Source organism: Orbicella faveolata, unplaced genomic scaffold, assembly GCF_042242905.1.
Source record: "Orbicella faveolata isolate gen_17 unplaced genomic scaffold, um_ofav_v1 contig_2, whole genome shotgun sequence".
NCBI classification, from domain to species: Eukaryota; Metazoa; Cnidaria; class Anthozoa; order Scleractinia; family Merulinidae; genus Orbicella; species Orbicella faveolata.
This window is the reverse complement of record NW_028301547.1, coordinates 31,791,485-31,811,361: the sequence shown is the minus strand read 5'-3', so window position 1 is coordinate 31,811,361 and position 19,877 is coordinate 31,791,485. Positions and strand designations below refer to the sequence as shown.

General features: G+C 39.8%; 3 protein-coding genes across 3 annotated transcripts; 1 reads left to right on the top strand and 2 right to left on the bottom strand.

Moving 5' to 3' along the window:
* Nucleotides 1-857: 857 nt before the first annotated feature.
* LOC110051513 (QRFP-like peptide receptor) lies at nucleotides 858-7,814 on the bottom strand. The gene is made up of 2 exons (XM_089288686.1): nucleotides 7,604-7,814; nucleotides 858-3,750 (listed from the first exon to the last, which is right to left on the bottom strand). Exon 2 carries the CDS (start codon nucleotides 3,723-3,725, stop codon nucleotides 2,739-2,741), a length of 987 nt encoding a protein of 328 aa, XP_089144812.1. The 5' UTR covers nucleotides 3,726-3,750; nucleotides 7,604-7,814; the 3' UTR covers nucleotides 858-2,738.
* Nucleotides 7,815-9,125: 1,311 nt separating this feature from the next.
* Nucleotides 9,126-10,734, bottom strand: LOC110051521 (QRFP-like peptide receptor). Its single transcript, XM_089289931.1, has one exon. The coding sequence runs from the start codon at nucleotides 10,727-10,729 to the stop codon at nucleotides 9,809-9,811; it is 921 nt and encodes a 306-aa protein (XP_089146057.1). The 5' UTR covers nucleotides 10,730-10,734; the 3' UTR covers nucleotides 9,126-9,808.
* A 3,864-nt stretch (nucleotides 10,735-14,598) lies between these two features.
* Nucleotides 14,599-19,600, top strand: LOC149112838 (kelch-like protein 40). The gene has a single exon (XM_089288685.1). The coding sequence runs from the start codon at nucleotides 14,617-14,619 to the stop codon at nucleotides 16,660-16,662; it is 2,046 nt and encodes a 681-aa protein (XP_089144811.1). The 5' UTR covers nucleotides 14,599-14,616; the 3' UTR covers nucleotides 16,663-19,600.
* The last annotated feature ends 277 nt before the right edge of the window (nucleotides 19,601-19,877 follow it).

Sequence of the window (19,877 nt, the reverse complement as noted above, 5' to 3'; positions counted from 1 at the left end):
TCAATGTTGTGTTATAAAACAAATGATAAACGCCATAGCGTGCACTATTGAGTTATGGATGCACTTGGGAGGTTTGCTAAGCACTCAAGAAGCTAGAGTCGCACTCGGCTATCGCCTCGTGCGACTCTTACGCTTCTTTCGTGCTTAGCAACCTTCCGCGTACATCCATAACTCAATAGTACACGCTATGGCGTTTACCATTTGTTAATTCGTCTTTCGCAATTTAAACCTTAGCGAGCGCGTCAACACCACAATCTGATTGGTTTATTCTGAGCATGCGCATGCAAGTTATTCTGGACTGACCGGCTCCTCTCCGACGTGAGCTTACCCCTACCCAGGTCCCTTAGCGATATAGCATGGGGACGAGAGAGTTTCGTGACTGGACTGGCATGTGACTAACGTTAACTTTTCTTTTCGAGAAAATGCAGCTGTTTCGTTTTGACTCGTAATGAAAATCTTTTCCATTCTGTATATGCTGGCCAGAATGTCGGAGTCGTTTCTGAACAGAGATTACTGAATCGAAAAATTGAAAAGAAAGGTGGAATAATAATTGGCTTATATCAGAAATTTCCGTTGCACTCAGAAATGAAGATCTCGATGACAGAAAAATTTAAAAAGAAAAGGATATTCATGTTAAGAGGAAAGTGTCAATGTTTATACTATATGTGTGCAGTACAGGTAAAGGTAAAGTCTGTTAGGCAAAGTAGTAGTGTTCCATACCGTCTGCGCTTATCCCGATTTCCGTAGCGTTAAGCGACTAGGACTATATAGGTTACCAATTTTATCCTAGACCTTTCAAAACCCTCAGATCGGACGGGCGGGCCAGAAAAAAAAATTAATTGCTACCCCCACCACGCTTTTTATTTCAGTGAGACACGTTTAATACAATAGCGTTCGGATTGATTTACAAGAAAATATGTTTTTCGTTAGTTATGACGTCATTAGGTCCACCGTTTAGGATCCGCCATCTTTGATTTCATCACTAGCTCGGGAAGGTAAAAAATAACATTAAGTGATGGGAGATTAATTAAAAATTACAAATAAATGTAAAAAGGCACTAATTTTACAATTCGATACAATGAAGTTCAAGTTTAACTCGTAACATGTACGGCAAGATGCGGGGTCTATTGCATTGTCAAAGGAGAAACAGTTGACGTGTCAAAATGTTTTCAAGTAATGAATGAACAGATACTGAAAGTTTCGTAGATTTCCAACATAGACAAACTGACAAACTTCTTTTCAGAATTTAAAAAAGCAAACTCGAGAGGAGCCTGCATCCACCCTCCTTGTACGTTCAGGGTAACTGATCAGTAATGATTTTATGTTCTCTACATATTTGTAGTCCGTTTGTGATATTTCAGTCGTTTTAGTATTTTCAGTATCCCCAAAAGTTCACACGCTGGTAGAGAAGTCTACACACATCATGTGCTACTTAGTTCCTAGTGTTTTGCCCTGTTCCTCATTTCCTCTCTTAATATTTCTAACAAATATATTTTGTATTTACAGTATTCCAACCGTTTTTGGCATTTACAGTGTCCGTGGGGTTACACGACCACACATCATAGGTTACTACTAAGCAGTTTGTCAGGTCACCCATATATACTCTTGTGCACTGACTGACTAGGACCGTAACCGCAGGACTGACTGACTGTCTATTTGTTTGTCTGTCTGTCTGTCTGTCTGAGTCGAAATTGACGGACAAAAAGAAGTACTGACTGACCGATTGATAACTATTTTATTATTATTATTATTATTATTATTATTATTTTATCTTTTAACACTGTGGCCAATTAACTCAATCAAATTGTAAACGATTTTGCTGTATATTATATTTTTCTTTTTATCATTGTAGAACGGTTCCTTAGTTTCTTAAGTTTCTTTTTGTTTTCTTTTCTCATCTAAATTTTGTAGTTATACTCTAGTTTGTAGACCTACATGACAAATAAATATATTTATCGTGGGTTACGTTACCTCCTTTTGGGTGTTATGTGACACTTTGTCACAATGCTTCATTAGCGGGGCGCCGGTATATATATATTGCGTTGTCTTCATTTGTATTCATTCGAGTCATACGACCGCCTCTTCGCCCTCTAAATTAAATACCCAATGACTAAATTCGATTAGTATTTTCAAGTACTGGCTTGTCATGTTTTGTATTTACATTACTAGCTTATGTTCGGATTGTTTTAAACTTTATGCTATACACTACGTGTCATTGTTCAGTTGTATTTTTAGTTTTTGTTATTTTGCGCTTACATTGTTGATAATTCTATGTTATTTTGATTGATAAGATATAATAAAGAGGGCTATACACGGCTCGTGTTTGCACACCCCATAAGTGGTTGCTTATTACATGATAAATGTTTTATATTCGGTTGAGTGGGGCAGCGAATTAGAATATAAAGTATGTATGTATGTATATATGTATGTATGTATGTATGTATGTATGTATGTATGTATGTATGTATGTATGTATGTATGTGTGTGTGTGTGTGTGTGTGTGTATGTATGTATGTACTGATCGACAGACTGATTGACTTACCGACTGACTAACTGATTGACTGACCGACAGATTGATTGACTGACTGACTGACTGATTGACTGACCGACAGACTCATTGACTGACTGACTAACTGACTGATTGACTGACTGACTAACTGACTGATTGACTGACTGACTAACTGACTGACCGGACTGACTGACTGACTGACTGACTGATTGACTGAGCATTCACTTCATTAATCATTAACGGAGGGCGCAACTGACGGCATCTCCTGCCCCATGTCATCTTTCTTGCCTTCAAACTTTAACCCACTGTTGCTGAAAGGGACAACGACATTCCGCTTTCGGCAGCAAATCAACTCTCCCAGATGCTTCCGAAACTTGCTGCTCTGTAGACTGTAGACAATGGGGTTGATGCTTGAGTTGAACACGATCAAAGCGGACGCAATAGCATGGTGAACAGCCTCAAGAGTGATAGTACCAGTAAAACCCAAAAAATATATTAACAACTCAGGAACCCAACACAGTACATATACTAATGTCACAAATATAACCATCTTTGTGACACGTTTCCTGTAGCGGAGCAGCGATCGCTGTGTGGCTTCAGCAGCTTCGTTGTTCACAAACCACAGTCGATACACCACTCTGAAATACAGGGCTCCCATGACGCTGATGGGGATGACTCCTGCCACCACAGACCACCCAACGGTGTACAGCTTGGCATAAATGGGTTTTGAAAAGCTGTGCGCGCATCCGTTAATTTCTTTGATGTATGTTGTTGCCCAGAATCCTGGTGTAGCCCAGATGATTGACACTATCCAGGACAGCATGGCGAGTATGATTATCTTCGTCTTTGTGAGTTTGATTTTCTGGCTATGGGGATGCAACACCGCCCAGTAGCGCTCGATTGCTATAGCAACCAGAGAAAACACAGAGGCGACTGCACCAACCCACCCTGGGGTACCACCAGTTATTATCTTGCATAAGGCAGATCCTACGGTCCCCTGGGGATGGGTGAAAGTTGGAGTTGCTATAAACTGTATGCCAATAAAAATGGCGACCACCATGTCGGCACTTGCAAGATTGATCAGCAGATAGTTGGTGGGTGTCTTCATGGATCTGTTTCTCAGCACCACTAGAATCACCAACGTATTGCCAACAAGGTTAACTAGCATCATTATAGAGAACAGCACTGAAAAGCCAATGTACATCGATGATAACATGGTTCTCTCCAAGTTTCAGTAGTTCCTATGAGAAAACAAAATAAAACGTGTTGTTAGTCTTCTATTTAAAACTACTGTCAAGATAATGGATTAATATTCAGACCCTCAGTCTTTGTAATAGCTCCATACCAGACTGCGGGCAGAAGTTTCCTATTTTCTTCTCACGTGAGAAATGAGACACGAAAGAAGTGCCATGCTTGAGTTTGTTAGTGCGCATGCTCTGCGCACCACGGAATCGACTCAACAAAAACCCTTTTTTTAGTTCAGTGTTATTCTGAATCGGTTTAGCCTGTAGATTTGAGACAAGATTTAGATTGCTTAAAGCATACGTCCAACAGTAAAAGACAGCAAGAGTAAGCGCATCGATACTTAAATTTGGATGAAGCCACGAGAAATCAAATGTCGACAAGTTTCTTCGTCGCTGTGGGAAACCAGTGGTGCGCAGAACATTGCAGTTTAACAAAAAAGACCACCTTCTTAAATTGTATCGCACGAGATGACACGTCCACGAGACATTATTCACCTGTCATTAAAAAGAATTATTATTTCTTTTTTCAAAGTATTCTGCTTGGCATGTGTTCATAGAAGTAGAAGACACTATTTTATTGTGTTGTGTTAATTACAGAGGGAAGTCACTCTCCGCGCCACACATGACAGCAAAAGGAGAGATATAAATGGTGTCACAGAGGCGTTTGAAATTGATTTTTTGCCACGAATTTTATTTAGTTATTGTTTTCAAAAAAACTGAAGGTTTTCCTGTTTTCTTAAAAAGTGTTTCCTGAGCCTTTTCACATAAGCACCTCACTCGAATAAGCACCGCCCACAAAGTAAAACAAAAAATAAAAACTCTATGTCATTTCAAAAGAGAATCGTTTGGATAAAGTCAAGGGTGATTAAGAGGCCGGATTAATTGTCAAGTATATCCTGTTCATATTCTACACCAAATAAAGTGTAGTTTGCACTTATTTATGTGATATATTAGCCATCAATGTTTGCGGCAAGTTTAAGGCATCGGCGTATTTACCGTGGTTTCATTTAAGTTGACAACAGCTAAAGAATATCCAATTCGACCGTACTATTTCATTATCTAAGTCTTAATTCAATACTAATGCATTAGTTTTGGGGCTATTTTAGTGTGATTGCAAATAATTAATTGAATATCTCTGTTTGAATGAACAGTGCTTTTTCGATAATGAATTTAGTTAGCAGCATATCAGCTCAGTCCTTTCAATGGGGTTCAACTTAAGTCTGACAACGCGGGTGTCAAATGCTTGCGGCTTTCACAAAAACGAACTCATAACAGCATACATCCTTAAACTGAGTCAAAGATAACAATGCTATTTAACTCACTAGCTTGAAGAAGAGTTGATCACATTACGCACGAATTACTATTTGTGACGTAACAACTGATAATTGTGGGATTAAAGGAAAATGATTTGTTTTTATTCTTCTTCGACGAGCTCTTTCTGGAACGCGAAGTTGTGGATGACGTTTACACTTTGCAGCACTGCGTTTAACGGAAAACCATTTTAATAAGTTTGCACCGAAATTGGGGAAGAAGAATGTTCTCGATATACATGGCTAATATAATAAAGTATCGTCGCTTAAAAGCCTGGGTACCATATTGTTAAGATTGAAGCACTCACTCTTTACAACCGTTCTCAAGCAAACGTCCCCATTGAACCAAAATTATGATTAAGTACCTTCACTTATACCAAAAATGTGCCTAAAGCACCATCATTAAGATATTAAGCAAGCTGTTGAAGGAAGAGCAAATTGTAATTAATTTCAAGCGATATTTTTCAAAGAAAAAAACTGGTCTTCTCGACCTATTTTATTCAGCGGCACTTACGATAACACTGGCCCCTTTTGTAACATCAGTTCACTATTAGAAACTTTAAACAAAACCAGATCATCATTTTCCGGTCTCCATCGATGTAGATGTGTCTTCTGCGTCAGTGACACTTCGAAGTCAAGACCATAGCCGTCTTTAAGATATGAACCTTTCCCTATGCTTAAAAGAAATTTGAAGTTATAGAAACCTGAATAATTCCACGTTACTGATGCAGAAGATCAAGTTGCATTAAAAGCGCAGAGCTGTTTCAACCATCCTATAAACTCCCCCAGTTGCATCGACATCAGATGACACAGATTAAAAATACAGGAAGGCAAACATTGCCGTTCTCAACATGTAGCTTGGGGCATAAAACATACTGACCTGGACCTCTGTAATGCCCGAGGAATAAGATGAAGGGACACCTCAAACGTCCGTGATGTAATGAGCGCAAACCTGATTTTTCGTAGTTTTAAGGACAACAGGAGTTACTCGTCAGCTAATGATTGGTACACAGGAGAAGGAAAGTTGAAATATACCGAAATTTACTTCAATTTTACTTGGATTTCATGAATTCATTTTAAAACGTCAAAAATGATTTCTGCACCAATAATACTAAGTCTTCTTTTGGAACAGAATTAGCGATTTTCCTGTCCATAAATAAGTGGAATAATTTTGTTTCAAATACTTCAGATTTGGATGACAGGATTGATTTTAATTAATTATGAGAACATTCGGAGGGTTATTCGGAAACTGAGAACAAAGAAGGCATTGTCGAATTCTACTTGACAAAAACAATTGCGTCGCGGATCCAAGTTGACAGTGGAAATTGGATATTAACCAAAGCAGCTTGATGAGGTAATTGTTTCTGTTATAATTTCCTGAATATCTATCACACCAAAACGTTGGTGTTGGATCATAACTAACTGTCACGGGCTAACCTACACTAGAACACAAAACTAGATTTCAATTTATTTTCATCAGTTTAGTTTTACGATTGCGAAAACATTGAAAAAGAATTTTGGTTTGTATATTCATTTCACAGATAGGTGACAGAATTGTTCAGTAAATGATTTTTAAATCACATGTAAAAATTACGGGTTCATAGTAAATGATGCATGTGCTTTTTTCAGGTAACATGCGTTGCAGTGACGGTTCACTCTTTTGTTTCAAAACGGATTTATTTATTTATGCGTGAAAGTTATATTCTTTTGCCGAATAAGATTACTGATTTTGATTTTGATAGTTTGCTTAATGTTGATTTTAGGTTATTAGAAAAATAAGATAATTTTAATCGAAATTGTGTTTTTGATTCAGTGGAGAGATCGTGAAAATCTAGAAAAGAATTCAAGGCAATCTCATATTATGGATTAATTAAAATCTGGTTTCTCTATTGACTCACTAGAAAGAGGTTCCCCTAAGAGGGGTGAATTCAAGGCAATCAGCTGAAACAATAGATGACAATGTTCAGTGCCGGTCAGAACAAGATCTATACTTGTGAGTTAGCAGAATTCAAAGGTTAGTCCTTTGTTTCTTCAAAATACCGCACGCAAATCTTTAATAGTTTATAAGAAATTGACTTAGGCATTATATAATATACTAAAATTTACAGGGAAGCTTGCGGCAAAAATGAAATGCAATTATATTGTTTGCTTAACAATTATGAAGTTTCCTTTGTTGCAGTGAAACAAATCATCTTTTTTCTAGCTTTCAATGATCCCTTGCTCAACTGTAAATAACAGGGTACTTAGTGTTGACGCCAAACCTTAACGCGTATAGTGCTTAGGCCTTTTTTTAAAAAAAAAAACACACATTTGTACATTTTCTTTGGTACATATTTTTGTTAAAATTGAACAGATCTGGCTTAAATTTAAAAATCGTTTCTCGCGAGCTTCGATGCATAACACAGTCCAGTGAGAGAGAAGTGTATCTAAAGTTCGTATTGTCTACTCCTGAAAAATCTAAGGAGGCTAATAATTAAACAGTGGCAGAAACTAAAATAGCGACGAAATAATAGGAAACAAAGAGTTGCATATGTACTTACAGAATCGCTTGTGTAAGATTCGTTGCCCGCCCAGGTACAAAACAACAAAAGTCCGCCCGCCGTGTTTTTCTGATCATGAGGAACGTAATTACTTGCATCAGTGATTAAAATAAGTCAGCAATTTCTTAGCAGTCATTGCATATTTCAAGGACAAAAATTCTCAGTGCAACTTAATTCGGATCTAAGGAGCTCAATCGCAAGCGGAAATCAAGCATTTTAGATCCCTTATGCAAATAGTCGTTAATTTATTCAGAATGAGCCGAGGGTACCGATGTGATTGTGTCAGGTGCGTCAATCATTTGATTTGATTGCTCAACCCTTACTTTGGATTTGGATTGGCGCTTGCAGTAAAAACAAACTCGCTGAGTTCTTTGATAAATGAAGGTGTTACTGTTTAGAACGTTTCAGAAGCTTGACCTTAACCCTGCAAATATTCGAAAACAGGCCTACTCTACTAAGTCACTGCATGCCTGTTATTGCTTTAAAAAAACAAATTACTAATCTTTCATATGAACCTAGCAAATAACCTACAACAGCTTGAAACCTTATACGGAAGGTCTGAAATCGTTTCTCATCGAAGACTCAGAATTTGTTCTTTGCCCCATTGTAGTGAAAAACTGAATACAAGTCAGTCGAACCACTTGAGTATGGAAAGTAATTCACATTTGTGCTACGTTTGATGATTGGTTTAAAAACCTCGCGAACCTTTCTCATCCAATCAGAAATCAGTAAAACCAACACCAATTGCGACTCGCTTACACACCATTTCCCGCACGTTCAATTTACGAGTACTTATTTATACACCTGTAATGAAGGCGTGGTGGCTTCATGGTTAGTGCGATCGACTCCGGGTCTAGCGGTCCGGGTTGAAGTCCTGGCCAATAATGTTGCGTTTTGTTCTTGAACAAGACGCTTACTCTAGCAGTGCTTATCTCCAACCAGGTATACAAATGGGTACCGGAAAACTTAATGCTGGGAGTAACCCTGCGATGGAGTAGCATTCCATCCAGGAGGGAGTAGAAATACTCTTAGTCGCTGCAAGCTACGTAGAAAATCGAGGATAAGTGCCTAATGGTGAGTGACCTAATGGACCACCTGGCTCGTATGCAGACTTAACCTGCCTCTTACCTCACCTATTTACACTCATATGATGAGAGAGGCAGGGAGAGGCTTTGTGTTCCCAGGAAAACTACAATGTGACCGCTGACAGCACACAATGCGGAGTCCTAAGCGCTAACCATTAGGCCGACTCACACAAGTTTATCAAGGTCTGTTAGTAAACAGAAATTGAAGTAACTTGAGTTAAAGCTTGAAATAAAGCAAGTGCTTCCTCCCCACCCTTCGCACTTACTAGCGGTAATAAAAGGCCCTCCTTCACTCGGCCTCGCACGTTTTGTTAGGCAAGGAAGGACCCATATTCTTTCTCCCCTCGAACCCGCTCTCGTCCTACCCTCTCGTTTTGAGCACTTATGGGGTCTCTACTAATAAAAACTTCTCTTTTCCTTTCAGGTTTTGCTTTTACTTTATTTTACTGAAAAAATGTCTGATACTGTACATGTAATTAATCGTAAAAAATTGAAAGCGTATGGAAGAAATCTTGAGCTATATGTTTTTAGCCGTGTTCATTAGCTGTAAATGTGATCGGCTTTTAGCTCACCTTCCTTGTCTGATTACAGCTAAATGATCCCTGACAAAAGCTACATTGAGATTTAGGAGGTCAGCACCCGCAAGCTGTGTAAAAGTTAGACACAGCTTGTGTCCCAGGACCTGTAATCTGTTTCCATTCTTTTCATGATCAATTGAGACAAACCGATTTTGCGCTACCTAGATTGGTCCTAAATTATGGAATAAACTCTCCAGTAAGGAGAAACTTGCGGAGCTATGAAGTCTTTAAAAAACCAGGCGGCCCAAATAAAAAGGCATGATCTATCAGGCAGTACCTGACTGAGACCATTAAGTGTACTTAAAAAATTTACAAATCGACTGTTTCAGTAAGTTGTGACTACTTTATTCTCACAGCTACTGTGCTAGAAAGTTCCAAAATAATTACGATAACGACAATGCCACGACGGTAGATGTGCCAGGAGTGAGAAGAGAAATTACTCGTTAAAATCGAATACTATCTACAATTGTGAGAAGAATTGCATGTAGTACAGCCATATAGCTGTGTTGATTGGACTGCGCTGTTAATTCCGTGCCTGACTTTCAAAAACTCTTCATTGGGTAAATGGCTCGACCACCGCGTTTTCGGCAACGAATTAAGGCCCATAGATGAGTCCTAAACTGTCCACTTTGAAAACTATAAACGATAGGATTAACACAAGAATTAAACACAACGAAAGCGAATGCTACTCCGTGATGAATTGCCTTTAACGTGAACACGCCAAGAAAGCCAAGTAAGTAGATCATGAGCTCAGGACCCCAGCACAGGGCATAGATTATTGTCACTGCAATCACCATTTTCGTTAAGCGCCGCCTGTAGCGGAGCAGTGCCTTCTGGGTAACCTCTGTGGTGTTGTCTTTTGTGAACCAAAGACGATAAATGATTCGGTAGTATAATGATCCCATGATTCCTATGGGTATGATGCCGGCCACAAGAGACCATCCCACGGTGTAAATCTTTGCGTAGATCGCCTTCGGCCAGTGATGTCCACACATTTGGGATTCTGTTATGTAAGTAGTTATAAAGAAACCAGGACTGGCCCAAATAAGACCTAACGTCCAACTGACGAATATAAAGATCCTGAGCTTGTCATAAGTAAGTTTCCCGCAGTGGCGATGTGGAACAATTACGGCGTAGTACCGCTCGATGCTAATACCAACTAAATTAAAGATGGAACATGTAGCACCGACCCAGCCCAGTGTTCCACCAGTCACGAACTTGCAGAGGAAATTCGCTGTAAAAGGCTCAACGCGAGAGAGCGTCGGCTCGACGATAAATTGAATGCTGGCGAAAATCGCGACAGTCATGTCCGAAGCCGCTAGGTTCACGAGCAGATAGTTGATTGACCTTTGCATGGATTTGTTTCGCACAACAACCACAATGACCATAGTGTTACCAACCAGGTTGACCGCGATCAGTAAAGAGTAGGTCAGCGTCAGGCCGAAGTATAGTGTATCGCTCATCTTTGTTTCGCCTGGTAATAAAAATCAAGTAAATATTAATCAATAAATAGATCACTAAATAAACGGAGGGCTTCGGGCTAAATTCCGACAATTCTGGAATACGAATGATCAGTGACTGTCGGCTTCTCGGATCCTCGTTGTAATTTCCACTTGTGTCACATAAAAGCCTGCGCTCGTTCTCTAATCAGTCGGATTTTTGCAAGTGTAACATTATATTACTATTAATTATTATGTATTGCTATTGCAACTATATTATCGTTCTTGCTAGATTACAATGCAAAGCAGATACAATGAGAGACTACTATGAATAGAGTCGAAAATGGAAAATGGAACTCGTTTCATTACATATGACTGTATTCTCGAAGCGAATCACGTTTTTTATTATTGTATTTTTTTTTTTTTCTTACGCAGTAAACCTCCCATGCAGTAATTGGCGCTTCTGCTGTACGCTCATAAACTTAGTTTTAGATTATTCTAGAATTCATTTTGTCAGTGAATTGGCTGAAATGGCTCACAGTGTTCGAAAATGTTGACGAGAGACAGCAAAAACAAGCCATACTGAATTGCACTTGATAGAAATTATACCGTTCCCGTGTATATCCGTGTTAATAACATTCCTTCAAGCAGCCTGATTTTGGAGCATTTTGTTCTACCATAGCCGTTTAATCATGGTGAATCAAAGTGGAAGAATTAAGCTTTAAGCTACAACGTAGTACGACAACTTCTTAAATCCCATTCATTACAGGAAGCAAATTTGAATGCCATGGTTAATAAACTTTTCAGTGACTAGACTATTGTTTTGTTAAACGGGAAACAATTTAATGCTTTAATACTTACGTTCTGATCGCTGCAAAGGAAAGATTCAAGGTTTTGAACAGCACAAGAACGCCACATCCTATCTTTAACGCGGCATAAAAACAATGTTCACAGCTCCACGGAGCACCTGCCAGCTGAACATGAGAATCACACACACACTTTTGGAATCAGCACTCGTGATGTATTTACAACCTGAAAATTACTCTAATTAAAAATAATGAAACAGAGAATATACTTTGTAAGGCAAAAACAATACAGTCTAGTGGAACAAACTCACTCTGTAAAGAAACCGTGGAGTCAGTGATGAGAGACAAGATTGACCAGGCTCTATCTTGAGTGGCATCCAGTCGGGCCCTAATCTTTGTTGAGGGCTACATTCGGCAAAGTTAAGCAGTGGTGTCAAAAATGGTAAACAAGTTACTATTCTAAAAAGATAAGTAAACTAAAAACGATATTACATGGCTCTATATATGAAGTTGGAACTTTTATCTCTACCGAACTTAATTATGATAATAATTTATATAACCGCGCAACATACGCGGCTATGCCAATGTTATTAAAGAAATGAAAAGAAAAAAGGTTGTGTTGGGGTTTTTACTCAGATAAGTAGAGTAGAAGTAATATATATCAGCCAATTTTCAATTTTTCAGCTTCTTTCTTTTTTTCCCTTTCAGTAAATAAACTTGAGCACTGTTGCCCAGTGTATTCGTGTGCTTTTTTGGAACAGCTTGTAAAACATTTTATACGTCCTTGATTAAACCGCCCACGCGCTCGAATTAAGCGCTCCTGCTACTATACTAAACACCCCCACCTACCCCCCTTTATACAATCATGAATTTTAAAATATAAACCCGATTATATCCTTGAAAGGCGGTCGGATTGAATGTGCGATGTGAAAGATTGATAAATAAACAAAAGCAGAAGTAAACGAAATGATTAAATTTAATCATTACTACATGGCTTTTAACCAATAGATATCGCACTACTCAGTACCACGCGACACCCGGGGTAATTTTCAATTTTCTCATCCTGCTTTATAATAAACGTTTGTCTTTATAAACCTCAATGCTCCACCTCTGACCCATTGTATAAGGAACAACCAGCTGAGAACATCACATTTTGCTGAGATATTCAAACAGTACAAAATATGGCGTGAAAATTTCCTCAAATGACAAAAATCGTCTTGGATGCCGTTCCTTCAACTTTGAAAATTAGCACAAGATCGATCATAAAGGATTTTCCTCACAGACGCCTACTTTGAACATTGGACTCTCGTGCCCAGAGCCCGCGTATTTTCGGTCAGGGGTAACCGCTGCAGTGCGATTTTGGTCACACGTTCAAGTTCCTTCAATAACGATTTCTGAACATGCGTAGAGAGATAAACCGCTGTAAATAATTCCGATTTCTCCCAGAGGTTTCAGTTTTTTTTGTGCTACCATCTCTGGGAACAAAATTGACCGTCGGTCCAAATCACAAATTGCTGCACATGCGTAGAAGGATGCAACAAACTCTTGAAGTAGTGCTGTACTGCTGATATAGTGCTTTAATTTTTACATACCACATCATTTTATATATTCATTGTACAACTCCAATTCACATGTCATTTCTCAAAGGGAGGGTGTAAAACGCAGAGCTGTGGGATCGTACAATTGATCCGGAGACCCTACGATGGATTAGCATCCCATCCAGGGAGGAGTAGAAATATTCCTAGACGCTTCATGCTATAGAAACCGAGATAAGCTCCGGCTGTATGATCCGCTTGGTCCGCCACAGACTTTGTACTATATTGATCCGTAAGAAATCGAACCGTACATGTCGTGAGACGATGGATTACTGATCGTAACGACATTGGTGAATTTCATCATAAAAGCGTTACTCTAGATCTTGGAAACCATTGTAACTTGCTTCGTTCAAAACGTGCTACTCGTAAAAAAGTATGCGAAGATACTCTGCAAGCTACTGGCGGAAAGCAAAGAGAATACCACGTGGTAATTAAATCATTCTTTCACATCCAAAGCGCCAATCCTTATACAATTTTTCTGCTGATAATTTATTTTGTAGCTGGTAACTGTTAGTTTTTCTGGTAATAGTCAATTTATTACATATGCTGCTTTCTTATTTTACCCATAACACCCTTAAGCCTGGTTCACAATAGCGACATAAGGACATCGAGATAACGACATAAGGAAGAGATCAGTTTTATCTTTATGTCGTTATGTTCATGCTGTTATGTTGCTAATATGTCATTATGTCTACACGTTCACACTACAAACATAACGTCCTTTTTATGTCGTTCGTGACGATGTCGTTATGTCGTTATGTCGCTAGTGTGAACCAGGCTTTATAAACGCAAACAGTAATAAAACATAAAGGTCATAATATAAATTGAAATGGTTTCACTTGTTTGGTACAAAAAGCCGCTGTATGACGTCATTTGACGTCATTTGACGTCAACTGACGTCAACCGACGTCACCCCGCGGCCTAATGTGATCATATTGCCAGCTGAAGCAATACAGTGAAACGGCGACAAAATAAACCTCTTCGAAAATATATTTGGCTCAAGTCTCTGCAATGACTCGGTAAAATTTTCAGAACTCAACATAAAAATATTTTTGCAGCAGGATGGTTGTCGTGTTTCAATTTATGGCTCTTGCACTCCAAGTAAAGGTCTGCATAATTTTAAGGAAGCGAAACATTTCGCTTTTTCCTCCATCACTCGTTATTTACTCGCAGCAAAGTAACAAACTACATTTAAAAGAGTTACGTTACCGCATTATGCTAAATATTGCTTTGCTTGTGGCAGAAACTCAATGACTCAGTAAATAGATTAAACGATTATTTTTAGCGCAAAAGTGAGTCAGCAATCGGAATCATCGCATGAAAAGTAACAGCACTAAAAGTTTTGTAATCCGTTCCTTCCAGTATAGAAATCTTTAAAAACCCATCATCAAATCCAGAACTTTCGATAAGAAATATAAATTCTGTTTATTTTTGCCAAGTCAAAATGCATTTTTAAACAATTTATTTATTCATAAAACTTCCGCTTTCGCCCCTGGTAGAAATATCAGAAATGTGCACGTCAACATCAAAAAACTCTCAGAGACTAAGCAAAGATCATTTTGGCATGAAGATGGCAGCCTTACTTAAGCCAGCTGAAAATTCACAACACGTTCCTTCCAGTAAAGAATTTGTCAGTGGAGATTTTGTTCCAAAAGCGACACTCTACCGGCCATGCGACCTTATTTTGGTGGTTGAAGATGGCAAAGAATTCGAAGCTCACACACAAGTTCTTTCAAAGGCGAGTCCTTTCTTCGAAAAACTGCTGAAGAGTAATATGAAGGAGTCTAACGAGAGAACTGTTCAACTAGAGATGTTCTCCGCGTCTGTTATGGGAGATGCACTGCAGTTTATATACACCGGTCATGTTCAGATATTGGATGAAGACAGCGCCCGAGACTTGGTTATTGTGGCTGATTATCTGTTTTTACCCAAGTTAAAAGCTATCGCTGGAGGAGTTTTAGTAGAGAAGTTAAATATTTCAAATTTTCTTTCAACCTACTACTTTTTGCAAAGATACCAATGCGAAGATTTTGTTTTCAAGGCCAAAAAGTTTATTCTTGCAAACTTCAACACTTTATACGCATCCAACCAGAAAGAGGTTTTGAGTATGTCGAACGAACAACTCCAAATGTTTATTTCAAGTGACGAAATAAATGTTACCGCCGAAAAAGACATTTTTTACATCATTCTTGCATGGGTTGATCACGACAAAAGCAAGCGAAAGAAATATTTCCCCGAGTTATTTCGTCAAGTTCGACTGCTTTATACTTCGCTTGACTTCATACTCAGTGACGTTGTATCAAATGATCTCGTGAAAGACAGTGCAGGCTGTGTGAGTCTTGTTAGAGATGCCTTGATCCTGATTGAGTCTAAACGCTTCGATAGTCTTGCCGTCACGCCAAGAAAGTCGCTTCAGGAACCGGTCATTGTAGCCTGTAGTTCATTTACAGGTCAAGATATGAAGTGTTATTCAATTCGTGAGGATTGCTGGTACAGGTCCGGCGAGATGACATTTTGTTTGGATGACAGCCATCTTGTCCCTTGTCATGGTAAAATCTACGCTGTACACATTGCAACGCCTCAGCAACCGCACGCTTGGCATGGTGGACAAGCATTCAGGTATGGAATGGAAAGTTATGATCCAAACTCTGACAACTGGAAGTCATTACCATACCAAGACCACAGAGATTTAAAGCAGGTATTTCTTGGAAGTGATGAAGAAATGTACGCTTTGATGTCTGAACCGTGTGAGGAGTGCCACGAATTGACTCAGCCACATGAAGAATCGAGACCTCACTGGGCCCACTGCAGCAAAGAAACACATCTTTCCTTCATTACGAAGTACAAACCCGAGTCAAACTCGTGGGAGGATGTATCCTCATTTGATCATTTGAAATTAAGGCACGATTTTTGCATTGTAGCCAAAGGGAATTTCATATACTTTATTGGCGGAGCAGAATGGCATGACACTGGTTACACGTACCTCGCTGATGTGGAAAGGTACGATCTCAGCAACAACCAGTGGGACAAAGTAGCTGACCTGCAAAAGGCAAGGAGTTGTGCTACCGGGGTTGTGGCGCACGGCAAGATTTTCATTGCTGGTGGAGTTAATCACCTGGGGAAAGGGCCTCAAGGCTGGCGATGTGAAGCATTCGATGAACGAACAAATGAATGGCATTTTATTCCAAGGTTTGAAATAGATCCTTGTGCGAATCCAAAACTCTTGTCTGTGGACGATAAGCTGTATGGTCTGCGTACAACTACCTGGTTTAACAGATTTGTTCCACATCAGAGACAGGTCGAATGCTATGACCCGGATACCAGAGCATGGAACCGGAAAATTGTAATACCACTGGATCATGTAAGTCACTGTTGTTCAATGAGAATTAGCCTCGAATTCCTCCATAGTCAAATGAAGAAAGACGACATGAGATGTTATTTTCCTGATTATTCAAGGGACGCGACACGTCCTGTTCATTATCCGCGCGGCGTATCTTTCTTTACCACACAAGAGTCTGCGAGGGAGAGAAGGCGGCAGAAATGCATCATATTGTGACTAAGCTGGTAGCTTAATTAGCTTTAATTTCTTTATATTACTTTTTGGTCAAAAAATACGTAAAGTACTTAATTGTCAACTAAGACTCCAGTCGCGTCCCGTTGTTGTTGTTATTGGTTTCCTTTTATTTCTCGTCTTTTCTTTTTCTTTTTATTGTTGTTCTTGGTCACATTCCTTTTCCATGTAAGTCATCTCTAAATTGATAAAAACGAACATTTTCAAAAAATCCAGCCTTTATTTATGCTCTTCTTGCAGCATGTTTTACAAAGTTTAGTTAAGGCTATACAAGGCCCTATATTGTCAGCTCTGGGAGGCGCGGTGGCCTCATGGTTAGTGCGCTCGACTTCGGATCGAGTGGTCCGCGTTCGGGTCCTGGGGCCCTTTTCTCGAAAGGCCCGGAAACTTTTCGGGCTCGTAAAGCCACAGCGAAATCTCGAACTTTATGATTACAGAGCTGTTTTATTTACATATTCTTAATATGAAGAGAAGTTCCCTTCATACAAGAAGTTTCAGGCGTATACACTTCCCCGTTTTTAGACACAGATGGATTAAAAATGGCTTTACGGGCCCGAAAAGTTTCAGGGGCTTTCGAGAAAGGGGCCCCCGGGGGACATTGCATGTGTTGTGTTCTCGGGCAATACACTTTACTCTCCCAGTGCCTCTTTCCATCAGGGTGTATAAATGGGTACCGGAACCCAAAGATGGACTAGCATCCCATCCAGGGGTGGGGGGTAGGGGAAAGAGTAGAAATACTCCTAGTCGCCTCAGGCTACAGAAACCGAGATAATTAAGCTCCAGCCTGATAGGTTACAGGTCTCGCATGCAGACTATTTGTTAGTTACAGGTAATCCTTTTTGTTTTGCAAGTTAAGGCTGTTGTGTCATATTACGGAGACAAACATCATTTTCATCATTCACTCCTGAAAGAAAGAAAAAGTCGATAACAACCAGGGCAGGGTTGTTCGAAAGCCGATTAGGGCCAGGATTAAAAGTTAACAGAAGCATTAATTTTTTTTTGCATTTTTTACTGCTTATCCTTTGGGTAGTTTGAGATTATTACTCGGACTTCCGTAGGAAAGCCGAAGTCAAAATGCAGGCCGTTTTGCGCTGGCTGCCAGAAAGGACGGTTATAGTCCCATGCGTTCAAAGCGTTGAGCGTGAAAACTGGAGATGATGAGAATGGAACATCTTACTTTTTCGTGTGCTGGTTTCCTGGTGTATCAGGTTCGTTTGGGCTCGCCATGGATATTTTCTCTAGACCAGTGCCGGATCCAGACCTTGAGCTAAGGATGGGACCCGGTTTTGTTTTGCTTGCCCTGCCGGCCTTTCTTCTTTCTGTGTTTTTTTCCTTTTTTACCCAAAATGAGAGGGGCCCTCCCCTAGATCGGCCACTGTAGACTACATCTCACCAAACTACGAACCATGGCTCGACCAAACGAGCCTGATATGCTGCAGAAGTGTAACGAAAGGTACGATCAGGCATAAGTATCAATAACTAGTTCTTATTAACCAAGCGGGAGGTCTGTGGGAGAATCTTCACACCAAGGTCGTCAGTAGACCGCACGTAGTGAGGTCTGTACTCCCGACCGAGGTCAAGATTCTCTCATACCGACCGACCGACCGAGCTCGCGATTAATAAGACATATGTTATATAGCCAAACAACAAAAATTGATGTTGCTCCAAGTCGCTCAATGTAGCCGGCTCGTAGTCGCTGCCAATTTGCTTGCGAATTGGCATGTAAACTGTGGTCAGACGAAAGGCGAACTCAATTGTATTTTTTCAATTTCTCTAGCTTCTTTTATTGGCACACAAAATTTCTTACCGGCGGTTAAGTCGCTCTTTGTCTTTTGTTGATTTTACTTCTGAAGTAGCAAAAACAATCTGCTGTCAACAAGAAAATTTTGTTCTAGAGGAATAGAGTCACTCCCGGGGGGAGACTCCCTTACAAAATGGACGGGGGTGCTCGTCGTACCCTTTAAGGGTCAACAAAGCAGTTTTGGTACCTCTAAGGGTTTTCAGCCTCAAAAGGTCCACAGCAGGAGTTTTGCGGCACCTTTTAGGACCGGTATTGAGCCCCCAAAAAACTGTATGACAGGAGATATTTGAAAATCAAGTACTTCTTAGGGGTGAAAACTTGTCAAGCCACACCCACAAAACAAGATCTTGGCACCTCTCAGGGGTTCTTTTGAAAATTTCCGACGACAACCCCCGTCCTTTATATGTGAGAGTCCCCCCGGGAGTCATTGCCCCAAACAATTGAGGAATATTTCATTTTAAATACCCACAACTAAGTTAGACCGAATTTAACTGTAACAACAGATATGGCGGTCATCAATGTGATGTAGTAGAATTCTATAGTATTAGACTAGTATACTAAGCGTAAGTAGGTAGTAATGTAACTTTATATCACAAATTTGAACACGAGAGCTAATTGTATTAATGGCCTGATTGGCTGAGTGACTTTTACACTATCAGCCAAAAGAGCGAGTGCAGTGGCTGACGGTCGTCCTTCGGCTTCATCAGCCATCACCTCATAGAAATCTCCAGCTGATAAACTAATTGTTTAAGTGTCACTAAAACGTATTTTCCTTTCAGAGATTTTTGCTCAATAATAAAGTTCGAACACTGTTGACTATTTTTCGCGAACGGTACTCGAAAACTGCTTTTTGAGCCGTTCGAAGTTTGCTGGTTAAGCCCAAAATTGGCGGCCATATTGGCGCGGCCAAAACATCCTTGTACGTCACTGGTTGTATAACTCTCATGCCGTGATGAAAATGAAGGTCTCTAAACCTTTACGGGGCTACTTCTGTGAAATTTTTTGCCAAATGTAAAGTTCATTATTTAATCTAACATTTTTAGAAAAACTGAAAACTAATCTTACATCACGCTCGAGCTAGCGAGAAAAATAATGTTTCTAATAAAAGATAGTAACAAGCCACCAAGGTTTCACTAGGAAACATTCATAATTTATTGATTGGGATATGGGCCTATGGAGATTTGGAAGACAAGCCATTTTCTCGTGTAGTAATTTGGGGGAAAGGGGTGGGAGGAGCTGCTGAAAAACGAAATTGAGGCCAGAGACTTAAAGCTTGGTTCTCACATCCCGCCGACCCACCTGCGAGGTAGTCGCCGGTTGCAATTGACAACGTTCGGCGATCTGTTCCAGTGTGTCCCCGGCGCATCTGCGATGGATCGCTGACGTTCTCGAATTGGTG